This window comes from Oryzias melastigma, linkage group LG23 (assembly GCF_002922805.2).
Source record: "Oryzias melastigma strain HK-1 linkage group LG23, ASM292280v2, whole genome shotgun sequence".
In the NCBI taxonomy this organism is placed as follows: domain Eukaryota; kingdom Metazoa; phylum Chordata; class Actinopteri; order Beloniformes; family Adrianichthyidae; genus Oryzias; species Oryzias melastigma.
In genome coordinates this window covers 2,947,734-2,960,568 of record NC_050534.1, presented here as the reverse complement: position 1 = coordinate 2,960,568, position 12,835 = coordinate 2,947,734, and the positions used below count along the sequence as shown (strand labels likewise).

The 12,835-nt window shown below is 42.8% G+C and overlaps 1 protein-coding gene across 3 annotated transcripts; it reads left to right on the top strand.

The window, feature by feature from the left end:
* The first annotated feature begins 561 nt into the window (after nt 1-561).
* il17ra1a (interleukin 17 receptor A1a) lies at nt 562-12,829 on the top strand. Of its 3 annotated transcripts, XM_024293259.2 has the most exons (12): nt 563-911; nt 2,820-2,844; nt 4,559-4,705; nt 4,793-4,914; nt 5,538-5,664; nt 6,257-6,304; nt 6,338-6,349; nt 6,410-6,552; nt 7,118-7,192; nt 9,081-9,153; nt 11,248-11,352; nt 11,419-12,829. In XM_024293259.2, the coding sequence occupies exons 1-12, from the start codon at nt 816-818 to the stop codon at nt 12,648-12,650; spliced, it is 2,205 nt and encodes a 734-aa protein (XP_024149027.1). In that variant the 5' UTR covers nt 563-815; the 3' UTR covers nt 12,651-12,829. The 3 variants fall into 3 exon arrangements, with proteins under 3 accessions (XP_036066171.1, XP_024149027.1, XP_024149035.1); XM_036210278.1 differs by having other exon boundaries at nt 562-911; nt 6,257-6,349; XM_024293267.2 differs by lacking the exon at nt 6,338-6,349 and having other exon boundaries at nt 567-911.
* The last annotated feature ends 6 nt before the right edge of the window (nt 12,830-12,835 follow it).

Genomic DNA, 12,835 nt, shown 5'->3' with positions numbered 1-12,835 from the left:
TTACCCTAATGAAGTGTTTATTGACCTGTCACTCGCAGCATTCATGTAGAAAAAAGCTGCATGAATATGTTCAGTCCACGGGTTCACTGACCTGTTACCTGTGTGATCCGTCTGCCCATGTTTCAACCACAGACAGCCTGAATCCACACACAGTCACCTGTGAGGCTCGCTTAAGTTTTTATTTTTTAATGGCTCGAGCTGTTTTCTCTTTTTCTAACGTCAGAAAAAAAAGTTCACATTTCTAAAGTAAAAGATATAGAATAAATCAATAAATAAAGCTCTGACTCATGCCTTATTTATTTTGCTCTGAAAACATTTCCTGTGATTTGGCACCATTTAAATAAACTTTACTGAGTTGACACACTATAAAAACCTTCAACTCTTGTTTATTTGTTAAAATAAAGTTAAAACTGACCAAATGGAACATAGTGTATAGACGGCCCCACGCACACACCTACACAGGTGAGGTCAGGACTCTGAATGAGGAAGTTAGCTAGAAACCTTTGTGCTACCTTCAAGGACACCGGGGAAAATCGGACAAATGAATATCCCGGGTCTCGTTTTCGCTGCAGCCTCGAGCGGAGCTCCGCCTGCGGCTTTAGGCTCAGTCTGAACGGCATGACCGCCGCTCCGCGAGCCGTGAGGTTCGGAGTTCCGGACACACCTGAAGGCATCACGCGACAGGTTCTTCCAGTAAACAGCGCGAGGGGTTTTCACCGCGAGCAGGAAGTTTGACGTTTAACGTGGAGACTGTTCCTGCTGTTTCAGACATGAGCGAGCGGGCTCTGGTTCTGGTTCTGTTACCGTGAAGCGACATGAGGACTTTCAGAACCATCCTCCTTCTCGTGCTCGTGACCGGCTCGGCAGCGGTCACGGTTTTAAAAGGACACAAAAACTCGTGCCCGAGACAGGTAAGACGCGCGCGCTCCGTTTGTTTACTAAATGCCTTCAAAATAAAATAAAAAAAAGTGTTCTGGGTTCTTTAAAAGCAACTTTTGACCTTTGTATATGATCCAATCTAATCTAACCCGGGATTATTCCTGTTCTTTTGTCATCATAGGCTAAATATGTTTTTAAAAATCTAATTCCGAAAATGAAACTAACCGGAAAGACAAAGATGAAAATGATGAAGAGAAGAAAATGTTCCAAAGTTTTGAGAAATTCTGAAGAATTTGATTTATAGAAATCTGTTATTTCAAACCTTTTATTTTTTCCCCCAAAACACTTAATTTAATGTATTAATTCTTTATTGTTAGATCAGAGGTTGGCCAAGTCCTGCCGGGGGCCAATAACACCTGAGGCGTCGCGGTGACGCTAAAACACAAAAAATCTCTAATGTAATATATTGTAACTTTTCAACCGTTAACACAATTAGCGCCGCTTTTCGCCTTCAAAAATCTGCTGGAGTTACATTGGCAAATAAACAAAGCCCAAAAACTAAGACTACCAAGATCCAACCCCAAACTAAAATAACAAAACCCAGCAGAGTAAGACTGCTGAGGACAAAGGGGGAAAATAAATAAATAAAATTAAAATTAAATAGCAATTTTTTAAAGTAAGGATTTCTTAATTAACATTTATTTAATTTAGTTTAGTTAAATGTATAAATGGATGTCTGAGGTTCACATAGATGATAAACTATGTAGGTTTTTACATCCTGTTGACCTGAAGACGTCTTGTTTGACCAACTCTACCTCCAGAATGAACAGATTTATATGCAAAACTTTGGTCAAACGTTTGATCATTTATGAGTTAAAAGCAAATATTATCTTGTGCTGCATAGCATTGGTTACTAGCTGCACTGAGATGATCCTGTTTGGCGCTGATCATATTTTATTTTGAAAATAAGTTTAAAAAAATCTCGTTTTCAGAGATGCTAGGTTCTTTTAACATATTTTTGCTTTTGTTCCTACCAAAAATAGACATAATTCATATTTATTATTTTTAAAAAGATGACAATAAATGCAAATCCAAATTTCTCAAAGGCTAAAGGCTCCTTCTGAGCTATGATCAGTAGAAAACGAGCCCAAATGGCTCTTCTACTGTTAAAGGTTGCCGACTCCTGACATAGTGGAAGAAAGATGTTTTAAAGATTTGTTGGTTGTTTTTCTGATTCAGAGAGTTTGCCCATCCCTGTGTTAGATTATTGTTATTGGATCATGTGTCAAAGTCAAGACCCTCCAAATCCTTTTATTTTATTGCTATTAATGGCCTGATGTTATTTTGCGCTTATTTCTAACTTGTAAACATTTGACAAAATATATTTTTATGGAGAGTAAAATATTCATATTATTCATAGTAATGTATAAATTAATGAAATGGTTTATTTCACTCAGGAATAATACATGACCAAAAAAACATCACATTGAATCACAAGTTGATGGCTTGAAAGGGAGTGGGAGGAAGCGAACTTATATAATGTTAAAAAGTTACATTTTTAACTTTTCACAATTTTAGTTTTTGTCAATGGGTGTTTATCCTGTTTGACCCCTAAGGTTTGTTTTGGATTTTGCCCCCTCAGCATTAGATGAATTATTTATTTCCAATGATAAAGCTGAGTTAGTATTTCCTCATATTTCCTAAGTTCAGTGAAAGCTTCATTCCTGCAGTTTGGTTGAAAAGTGACTCAAACCACCAGCTGTGGATCAATGTTTACCGCCTAAAAACAGCATTTTCAGAACTTAGACTTTAATCTGGTTTTGAAGCAGATGGACTTCCTGTCTGCGTCTCTTTTAGACGCTGAACTTTCCACTGACTGTGTTCTGTTTGAATGTCCGCCTCCTCCTCATCTAACCTGTTATTTTGTGTTTCTGCTGCAGGACCTGAACTGCTCCGTCAAATTCAGTGAGTCACACGCCTCCTCATTCCTGCCACAGCATCACACATCACTCCTGCACTTTTGTTGACAACCCCCCCAAAAAAATCAAGAGAGAAATGAACAAATATACAGATTAAAACCAGGACATGGTTGTTACCCTCCCCTGTCCTTCCCATCCATCGTCTGCCCCACCCCCACTTATTACACGCCCCCACTCTCCCCTTCTGACCCCTCCAAGAAAAAGACCTTTTTTCAAAATGACGGCTTTTCTGTCGGTTTTATCTCCATAGCAACCATTTTATTTTTTGGTCGTCTGAGGGTGACAAATGTGTCAATGTAGTTTTTAAAAGAATCTACAAAAGGAAATTTTTGGATTTCCATGGCAACGGGGGTTTTGTACATACTGTATGTCATATTGGTTTTTTGAGTTTAAGATGATGTTTTTTACACCGTTCTGTAAAACATATGTGAGTAACTTTAGCAAGCTAGCCAAGCTTTATCTACTCACTTAAAAACCAACATTTTTTCTAGAGTACCTAGGATCGAAGTCCCTAGGAGGAGTTTAAATTTGTAGATGATTTCTTTAATCTTGAAAATTCACCTTTGATGTCATCCAAAGTCAAAGGTCAACAAACTTTGGCTGTGGTTGTGGATGTAGGGCAGTTCCAAATTCTTATCCCTATCCCTACAGCTAGCCCTCCAAACAGGGAGTTATGGAAAAATAGTGTCTTCAAATTCAGACGTCATTCCAACTTGATGATGTCATCAATAGTCAACTGCTAGCTACATAACAACATCTGTTTTATAACTCTAAAATAGTAATCACTTACATTTAAAGGTACACTTCTGTCCTTCAGACCACACCCACGTAAAGAAAAGTGCTTCTCCTCTACAGCACAACACAGAACACCCCTGAGGCAGAGGGATACAGGGTTAGCTTTAAAAGAACTATTTCGGACAGCAACCCTAACCCTACAAATGGGGTAGGGAGAAGCCGCAGGGGTAGTTTCGGCCATAACACAGGGGTGTTTGTGTGAAATCTGTTAAGGCCAGAATGATGCCTGAAAATGGGGAAACAAACCTTAGGAGAACACCGGAGGATACACAGCTTAATGGCAGCAGCCTGCTCCTATTAGCATCTCTCTCTTTTTTTTCCTTTTTCCACCACTTCCAGGTCAGTTTTATTGTTTATATGCTCTGCTGTTGTCACCTGGCAAATAACAAGTGAAAAAAAAAAAAAAGCAGGATTTGACTGTTAATATATATGTCTTTTTCCTCAGCAGAGCTAAAGCGTCAAGATAATTTTCCTGCCATCTGAGTTTAATGAATGAGTCTCAATGCGCATGCTCTCTCAGTTGGATCGACGATTCAGGTCTCGATGTCTAAGCCTGTGACCCCGGGACGTATTTTTGACAGTTTGTGAACAGCAGAAATTCATATTCAAGACAAAGAAAAGTCGTTTTCAATACAAAATTCGTATTCTAAAGAGACACGTTAAACGTGAAATTAAATGTTGTGTTCACAAAATATAAATTTATACTCAACCTAGTAGTTCTGAATACGTTTCTCTTTGAGAGTGATCTTCCCCCGTACCCGTCTTTCTTACGGAGTCGAGCAGAAGACTGAAGGGATTGTGGGTAACAGCTGGACAGATGAATCTTTCGGCTGTTTGAATTTGTCTTGATGACCTTCAGAGTTCTGACACTTTGATGAATTGTGTGTATTTGTGTGTGCGTGCAGGTAACTGCATGGACCCCGGATGGCTGAAGGTGCACGATTACACCCCCAATGCTCCAGAGGAGCTGCAGGCTCGGGTCGTCACCATGACAGACGGCAGTGGCCGGCAGCAGGCGGTCCTGCAGGCGCAGTGGACGATAAAGGATGATGGTGAGTCGGTCTAGAGAGGATCAGCAGCTCCTCCTGAGCCTCTGGTCACAGGTCTGATTCCTGGCAGCTCACCATTGTCTTCTACAGGCAGCATCAGCTACCTGAATGCCACTGAGCTCCACCTCCTCACCATCTCCACCGGGCGCAACGACTGTCTTCGATATTCCTTTAAGGACAAACTTTCCATGAGGGACCAGTCATGGAAAAAGGTGATCTAAAGATTCTGAGATGTTTGACCAAACCAGAGGACACGATTCTCAGAGTTGGGGTTCATTCAGACTTTTAAAGTGAATCAGAGTGAACTTCCCCTGATAGTCTGGAACCAGGAACTACTATCAAACCCATCTGTTACGATGGTCTCTGTTTGTTTAAATCAGATTGAGCTCCGGTTCTCTCTGAGTTTCCTCAGTCTGAATAGGCTCTGTGCTCGGAGTGGAACACCTGGACCAAAACCGCCACCATAGCCGGGCATTATGGGATGTACATAGATAAGTGAAGGAATGATGAGGCACAGAAACTCATTGAAATGGTCGGATGAATGCATGGTCATTGAAACAACTTCTAAAGTGCTTCTCACTGTTTTCCCAACAATCCATTAGCCGTCGTCTCCTTGGTAACCGCCTCCACCTCACCAAAGCAGCAGTAAAAACTGTTGAACCTGACTATACTGATGGTCAAAATTGATCAGAGATATATAAAGTTTGAAGAAGTGAACTATCTTGACAAAGATTGCAAGCGCAAGTTTAGCTCTGAAACCAGTAGGACCGGCTGGATCCAGGTCCAGATCGGTGCCGTAGCTCTTATCAGCTGACGGTCTCCTCTGTTCTTGCAGTGGTCGATCACCTCAGAGGTGCTGGTTCTGCAGCCGGGTCAGGACTACAAAGTCTCTGTCTTCAACATCCCCAAACCAGAGGAAGGTCACAGCTTCTACGACGTCAGCACCAGAGTGCGGGTTCCAGGTGAGCACCCGTCCTGTTCTTCTTCAGGGGGGAACCGGAAGTTCTGGGAAGAGATATGAGACCTGAGAGGGGAGGTCGTTTGTTTTAGAATAATTATTAACGTCCCACTCCAATCATCTTTTGATTTGTTGGAATATGTAATTTATTTTCATTTAATTATGATGATGCGGTTTTTAAGCATAAATCAATAATGTGTGTTGTTTTCTGGAACATAGTTTCTGCAGGAATACATTAGAAACTCTCCTCCGAGTTGTGTTCAGGATGTTGGTGTGAAGACAGTCTGCCCCCACTTCCCATGAGAGAAAATAATGGCTGATTTTGATTGTTTAATTTTCAATAAATTTTTATTTATTGTTACTTTTGCAAGTTTTGAGTGATTTCAGTGAGAATTGTGGGTTTTTCCTTCTTTAACTGAGGGGTACCAACACTTTTGTCCACGTGTGTATGTCCTTCATCATCAAAAAAGCTACAAGAACATGTTAGAAACACCGTTTAGATCAGAGTGGATCTTTCAACCCTAAATATTGATCAAAGACTTCAGCTTTAACCCAAAGCGCTTCCTCACTGGCCTGATGCTTCTCTGCTTCCTCAGACTGTGGAGCTGCTGAAATGAAGAATACCCAGTTCTGCATAGAAACAGGTGAGTGTGGTTTGTGCGCAGGTGAGCGTGCAGGTGAGCGTGCAGGTGAGCGTGCAGGTGAGCGTGCACATGCAGCAGACGGCTCACTCAGCCTCCTGTCTGCAGGCAGCCAGTGGCAGCCCAACATCAGCATGAGTCCGACTGCAGACAGCTCTCTGTTGGTCAGCTTCACGCCTGACCTGAACTGCTACAGATACGAGGTCTTTGTGACCTGCGGGAGGGAAGTCCAAGTGGCCCAAGTTCTCCAGGTGAGCGGGCAGCTTCCTCTGATGAATGTGACCAGATTTGATCAAGAAAAGGTTTTTGACTGCAGAGAAATGTAAGAAGAAAACATTTGAATCAATAACTAGTACTTTAATTGGTGTTATTTTTATGCTTGAATCATGTGTCACAAGATGCAAACTATATGGTACACATGTTGTCACGGTAACAGTTACAGAGCCTAGCTAGTGCTGTATGAGGACCATATATCGGACCAATATCCACCATTAACTCTGATCATTGAAAGTGGATCCATTTCTTTCTTTGATTAATCATAGAATGTGTTTGTTTTGCTCTGATTACCAACAGACATTTAGACCAGCGCAATAGTGTAGAACGTTCAGGTCATGTGACCGGAGCTTCTTTTTCTGGTGTCCAGTATCACTTTTAATTAGACACCCTGCAGCCAATCAGAGTCCAGTATTCTCATGGACCATTCTATAACCAGGTTATTCAGAGCTGTTCATGCTTTAAATGTGGTTTTAGAGTAACTGTGATAAACTTTGTCTTTAATAACACAAAAATCTGAAACTCTTTTTTTTTTTTTTTCAGAACGGCAACCAAGACCTGAACGCCTCCTTCTTGCTCTCCAGGTGGCCGAGATCCTGCTGCGAGTTTAACGTTCAGGTTTGTTTTCCACTCATGGAGTGTGTTGGGGGGGGGGGTCATCTTCTATAGCTGCAGCTAAAACTCCCTGTTGAGTTTAACATGGAAAAAATGGAGAGATGAGCAGCATCATTTAGTTAACCTGCAGACTGTGGTCATTATAGCAGGTGGCCACTAGGTGTCTCTGTGGAGACGACTTTTAAAGGACCTAAATTATTCCAGGGATTCTAACTAATAGGGCCGGTCTCCTGCTGGTTCTCCAGAAATCCGGCCTTATTATCTGCCGATTACCTGATCAGGTGTGTTTGTCCAATAATGGTTTCCACTGGGAATAACAAGTGGCGTTACAACAAACGTTCTGCACCTCAGAAATATACATAATAAGAATCAAACAAACAAATGAAGAACAAATGCTTCCACTCTTATTGTAGAAGTTAAAATCACCCCATAACCACCCTCCCCCACTCCGTAGTGTTTGTTTTTTCTGTTTATTTTCATCTCATCAGTCTGTTTAGATACAAAAACATTATCGCATTTGTCAATTGGGACATTTTATTGTGAAAAATTGGTTATAATTTGAAAATTGACCACACTAACTTCCAGCCAGAATGCACAATGTCTATACAATGTCCATATTTATGATCATATATTACCTTTGGCACACTAAAGAACATATTTTTATGAAATGTGAATGATTTTTCCTACCTTGGAGTAAGACGATCTCTGAGGCTCCGCCTTCTGCTCCTCGGTGTGTGCCGCTCATTTCACGACGTCAGTAGTGACGGCCTCAGCAGCGTGTCTATGTCTCACCCACGGACAAATTTAAATGAAACTAAAACCAAAGCATTTTGCTGATCACCGCTAACTCCCCAGACAAAGCGTGTGTGTGTTAGCTGGGGGCGGAGCCTACAGCGCAGACTCATCCTGGAAGGGGCTGTTCTCTGTGTTTGGAAGAGGCTGGTGCTCAGAGATATGTGAATAGAGCCAAATATCGCTTTAGGGGAATGAACGTTAAAATACACGTAAAAGCTCAAAAAAGTGGATTTTGTGTGAAATTGACCCTTTAAGGTTTTTATGAAGCTGCACAGGGCTGCTACGATTAGTCGACTAATCGACGACTAATCAGCTATTAATATAGTCGACGACTAATTTAACAGTTGATTAGTGGTTACTTTATATTAAATGGGGCCAGAGTGTAGTAAAGCTGAAAGTTATTATGGCGTTATGCTAGCTTTTTGGATTATTTTGGCATTTTTAAAGTTTTTTAGGCTATTTTGGAGTTTAGCTAATATTTCAACTGTTGTTGCTAATTGAGGCTTTTTCAGTTTTTAGGCTAATTTGGGGTTGAGCTAATATTATAGCTACATGTTAGCTATTTTGGCTAATTTAGGATTTTTTCAGTTTTTAAGAAAACTTGGAGGCTAATATTTCAGCTACATGCTAGCTTTTTTGGCTAATTTACTATTTTTTCAGTTTTTTAGGCTAATTTGGCATTTCACTAATATTTAAGCTGGCTATTTGTTTCAACGTTTTCAGCTATCAGCTTCAGCGATTTTAGCTATCAATTTCAGCATCTTCATCTATCATCACTAGCATCTTCAGTGGCCAAATTCAGCTTACAGCATTCACAGTAGAATTATCACAGGTAATTATATACATCTAATTTTGAGGTAGTAATTGTTGAGATCTGTGCTTTACATTCAGTTTGTGCATGACCCGACTAATCATCAATTAGTCGACTATTAAAATAATCGTTTGTGGCAGCAAACGAAGCTTCACTGCGATCAACACGGGAGGCAAACTGTCGAATGAGGCTGAAAACCTGGAGCTGCTGGATCCGTCCCAAAGACCCAGACGTGGTGCTGTAGCCTGAAACATCCCTGACCTTCATCCGATTGTTTCCCTGCAGGTCAAACCCATCTGCCCGCTGTGCCAAAGCGACTGTCCCAGAAGACACCAACGTGGAGATTTTTGTGGAATGGGTATGAAGCTGTTCTGACATCCTTAGAGACCTCTTTGAGGGAAAAATGCTTCGGTTTGGTAATTCTGATTGTTTACACGAAAACTGTTAGAACTGCGGCTCCCACCCTCGAGCTGCAGACCAGTACCGCTCTGTACGCCACTTGGTACCGGACCACAGACTTCTGTTAATTCTGTTTACTTTATTTTCGGATTGTGAAGGAAGTTTTACTTTGGAAACTGTGAAACGGAGCTCTGCTATGAGAAATCCAACGAGGAAACTGACTTTTTGTGTGAATGTTTAGTCAGTGTTCACACTATACTGTTGCTTCTGCTTCTTTCCGTACGTGTTTTTTGGCACATAAAAACTCATTCACACTTAAAGCGATTTTAGCAACCTTGATATCAAAACGTTCAGCTCGTTCAGAACATTACTGCTTGTATTTTTGATATTCATAAACTTTTTTGAAATATTGAGCAAAATATGCCCCATAGGAAATGAATGAGAACATTTTAAGTAGATTATCAACAAGTCTTTAAATATATAAATGAGCTGTGTTTTCATCACTTATAATAAAAATGAAAAAAAAAAAGAGTTTAGCTAATATTTTATGCCTAGTTTTATTTAGTATTCTATACCTCTTTTATACCTAGTTATGCCTAGCTTTTTGGCTAATTTGGCATCTACTGAAAGTTTTTTATGCTAATACAGAGTTTAGCTTCTATTTTAGCAACATGCTAACGTTTTTGACTAATTTAGTTTACTGATTAATTTTACGCTATTTTGGAGTTTAGCTAGTATGAAGGAACGAGCTAGCTTTTTTTGGCTAATTTTGCGTCTACTAAGGTTTTAGAGCTAATTTGGAGTTTAGCTCATATATAAGCAACTCACTATATTTTTTAGCAAAATTGACATTTATTAAGGATATTTAAGCAATTATACAAAAACATTTTTTGAGAAATTTAGGTCACTTTCATTGACTACTTTCAGCAAGAAGCATTCACACTCGCATTATCGCAGGTATTGCAACTTAGCTTTATTTTGGGATGTGGACCGACAGGAATTTTCCACAATAAAAAGCATCGGCTTTGTCTAAAAATTGCAGAAACTCTGCGGTTCTCCCTGAGAGTCCCACCCACTGACGTTTCAGAGAGGTTCAGAATGGACAGACACGCCCTCGCCTGTGTAGATTCCAGCCGAGCTGACCTAAAGTCCAGCTGGATCAAACTTCTCAGAAAAAAACAAAAACAAAAAATAAAATTTATGAGAAAAAATTAAGAAAGAGAATTCCAGGAAAAATGTCAAATAGACAGCAGCAGGAAATTCTTATTTTGGGGGCTGCCTGGTGTGACTTTAGCCTGGATTTTTTTTTTTTTTTGTATTTTCATTCAAAAACATGTTGATTAGTCTCTTGACTAATTTTATTCTTGTTGTTTTTATAAAATTACATCTCCAACTTTCATTCTATGTTGTAAAAACAGTTTGTTAAACACTTTTGGGGTGAATCCCATTTTTCCAGACAGAATTTCCTGTTTTTGAGTGATTTTACGTCTAGTGTGTGAATCTAACATGGAAAAATTAGAAATAAAGGTAGTGTCACAAAGGAGAGGCTGTGCTGATTAAAATGATACCAGATAAGCAGCAGGTCGTCTTTCTAATTGAAAATACTAAAAAACTCAAAAGTAGACAAAAACAGAGTTTTAGGCCCTTAAAAATAAATGTTCTAAATGTACAATTTTGTTCATAATGTGATTATTTACAGATAAAATACTGTAACTACAAAACTAATTGCGATTATTTTTTTCCAGATTTGCGATTCATTTGTTATTTTTTTTAATCGATTTCTGGCCCTAAAAATAATCTTTACTCTTAGAATTTTTTTAATTTAAAATTTGTAATTCTTCTGATTTTGTTTATCTTATTTTAAGAATGTTTGACTTATTTTGAGGAGCTTTTCTCAGTGACAGTAAGTGGGAGACGGAGCAGGAATCTCCTCCTGGACGTTTCCACATTTTTCTGTGATTTTATATGAAAACGCAAAATCTTTCAAACTAAGTCTGAACCCAGAGCGCATCCTCCTGGCGAGCTCCGGCCTCACCGCCGTCTCCTCTGCTAGTTCCCATGCAGAAGCCCGACCCGCCGTACCCGTTCGCCGTGGTGGCGGGGATCCTCTCCTGCATCGTGCTGGTCGCTGCCGGCTGCTGTCTCTTCAGGAAAAAAGGTATTCCGTCCGCCTCCTCGCCGCCTCTCAGTCTGTGTGTCCTCCTGACGTCACTTCCTGTTTCAGGGAAAGCGTTTCCTCCCGAGCCCCCCCAGAACCCGGACCGGGAGCGTCTGGAGCCGCTGCTGCATCCTCCCAAAGTCCTGGTCATCTACTCCCAGGACCACCGCCTGTACCGGGACGTGGTCCTGAAGCTGTGCGCCTTCCTCCAGGCCAAGTGCGGCACCAAGGTTCTGGTGGACCTGCTGGACTCCACCTCGGTCAGCATGGTGGGCCGGGTGCGCTGGCTGGAGTGGCAGCGGCAGCAGCTCAGCAACCCGTCTGATAAGATCCTGGTGCTGTGCTCTCGGGGGGTCCAGGCCAAGTGGAGGGCCATGTGCGGCCAGGGCCGCGTGACCCTGAGGGAGGACGTGAACTCCCCCACCGACGACATGCTCATCCCCTTCCTGAACCTCTTCCTGCCCGACATGCACCAGGCGGGCATGCTGGGAAAATACCTGGTAGCGTACTTCGAGGACGTCAGCAGCGAGGAGGACGTGCCGTCCGTCTTCAACCTCGCCGCCAAGTACAGCCTGATGAAGCACTTCGAGGAGCTCTTCTTCCGACTCCTGGACGTGGAGAAGTACCAGCCGGATCGGATCAACCACATCCTGGGGATCGGGGAGGACGAGTACTCCAGCTGCCCGTCGGGGAGGGCCCTGAGGGACGCCATCCAGACCTTCAAGGCCTTCCAGCAGGAGAACCCGGACTGGTTCCAGAAGGAGTGCGTGGAGAGCGAGGAGGACGCCGCCGTGGAGGTCCAGCAGGTCTGGGAGCAGATCCCCGCCGTTCTGGAGTGCGTTCCCGCCATCAGAGACGGACCTCCGGTCTACGCCTGCGACGTGAGCGTCACCGAACCCCGCAGCAGCGTCCTGCTGCTCTCCCCTGAGCTGGAGCCACAGCTGCCGCCGGCGCCCGTGGTCGAACTCCTGCCCGCGGTGCTTCATCATCATCATCAGCACCACCAGGTCCAGCTGCTGCCCCCACACCCCCCCACTCCAGAGGTCCGCATCCATCAGCCCGTTCTGGACTTGCAGCCCCCCGCAGGAGGAACCTGGCTCTCTCCGGTGGAACGGGCCGTGACCCAGAACCCCACGGAGGATGACGAAGACGCTCCCGCTCCGTCCTTCCTCACTTTCCCGCCCTCTGCTGTCGGGTCCTCCATTCCCGAGGAACACGAGGACCAGCTGGAGCCCAACAGGAAGGGCCCCCGGAGCGGATCCGACCAGGGCTACAGCTCCTGCCTGACGGCGCTGTGAGGGAGGAGCCAGTGGGGGCGTGGCTCCAGCTGGACTGATGAACGTCTGCCTCCAGAGGGCCCGTGGAACCCTCACATGGACCCGTTTGGAGGTGGAGCCTGTTAGTGACTTTTACAGATTTTGGTTCACATGATTCCAGACTGGATCAGAACCAGATACTTTATCCGGGGGTCGGCAACCTGCGG

Bases quoted from the DNA above. Each gene is read 5' to 3' on its own strand.
- il17ra1a (XM_036210278.1), top strand. From the start codon at position 816: ATGAGGACTTTCAGAACCATCCTCCTTCTCGTGCTCGTGACCGGCTCG. The intron at 912-2,819 runs GTAAGACGCGCG...TTTCTGCTGCAG, and splicing joins AAAACTCGTGCCCGAGACAG to GACCTGAACTGCTCCGTCAA. The intron at 6,350-6,409 runs GTGAGCGTGCAG...TCCTGTCTGCAG, and splicing joins GCGTGCAGGTGAGCGTGCAG to GCAGCCAGTGGCAGCCCAAC.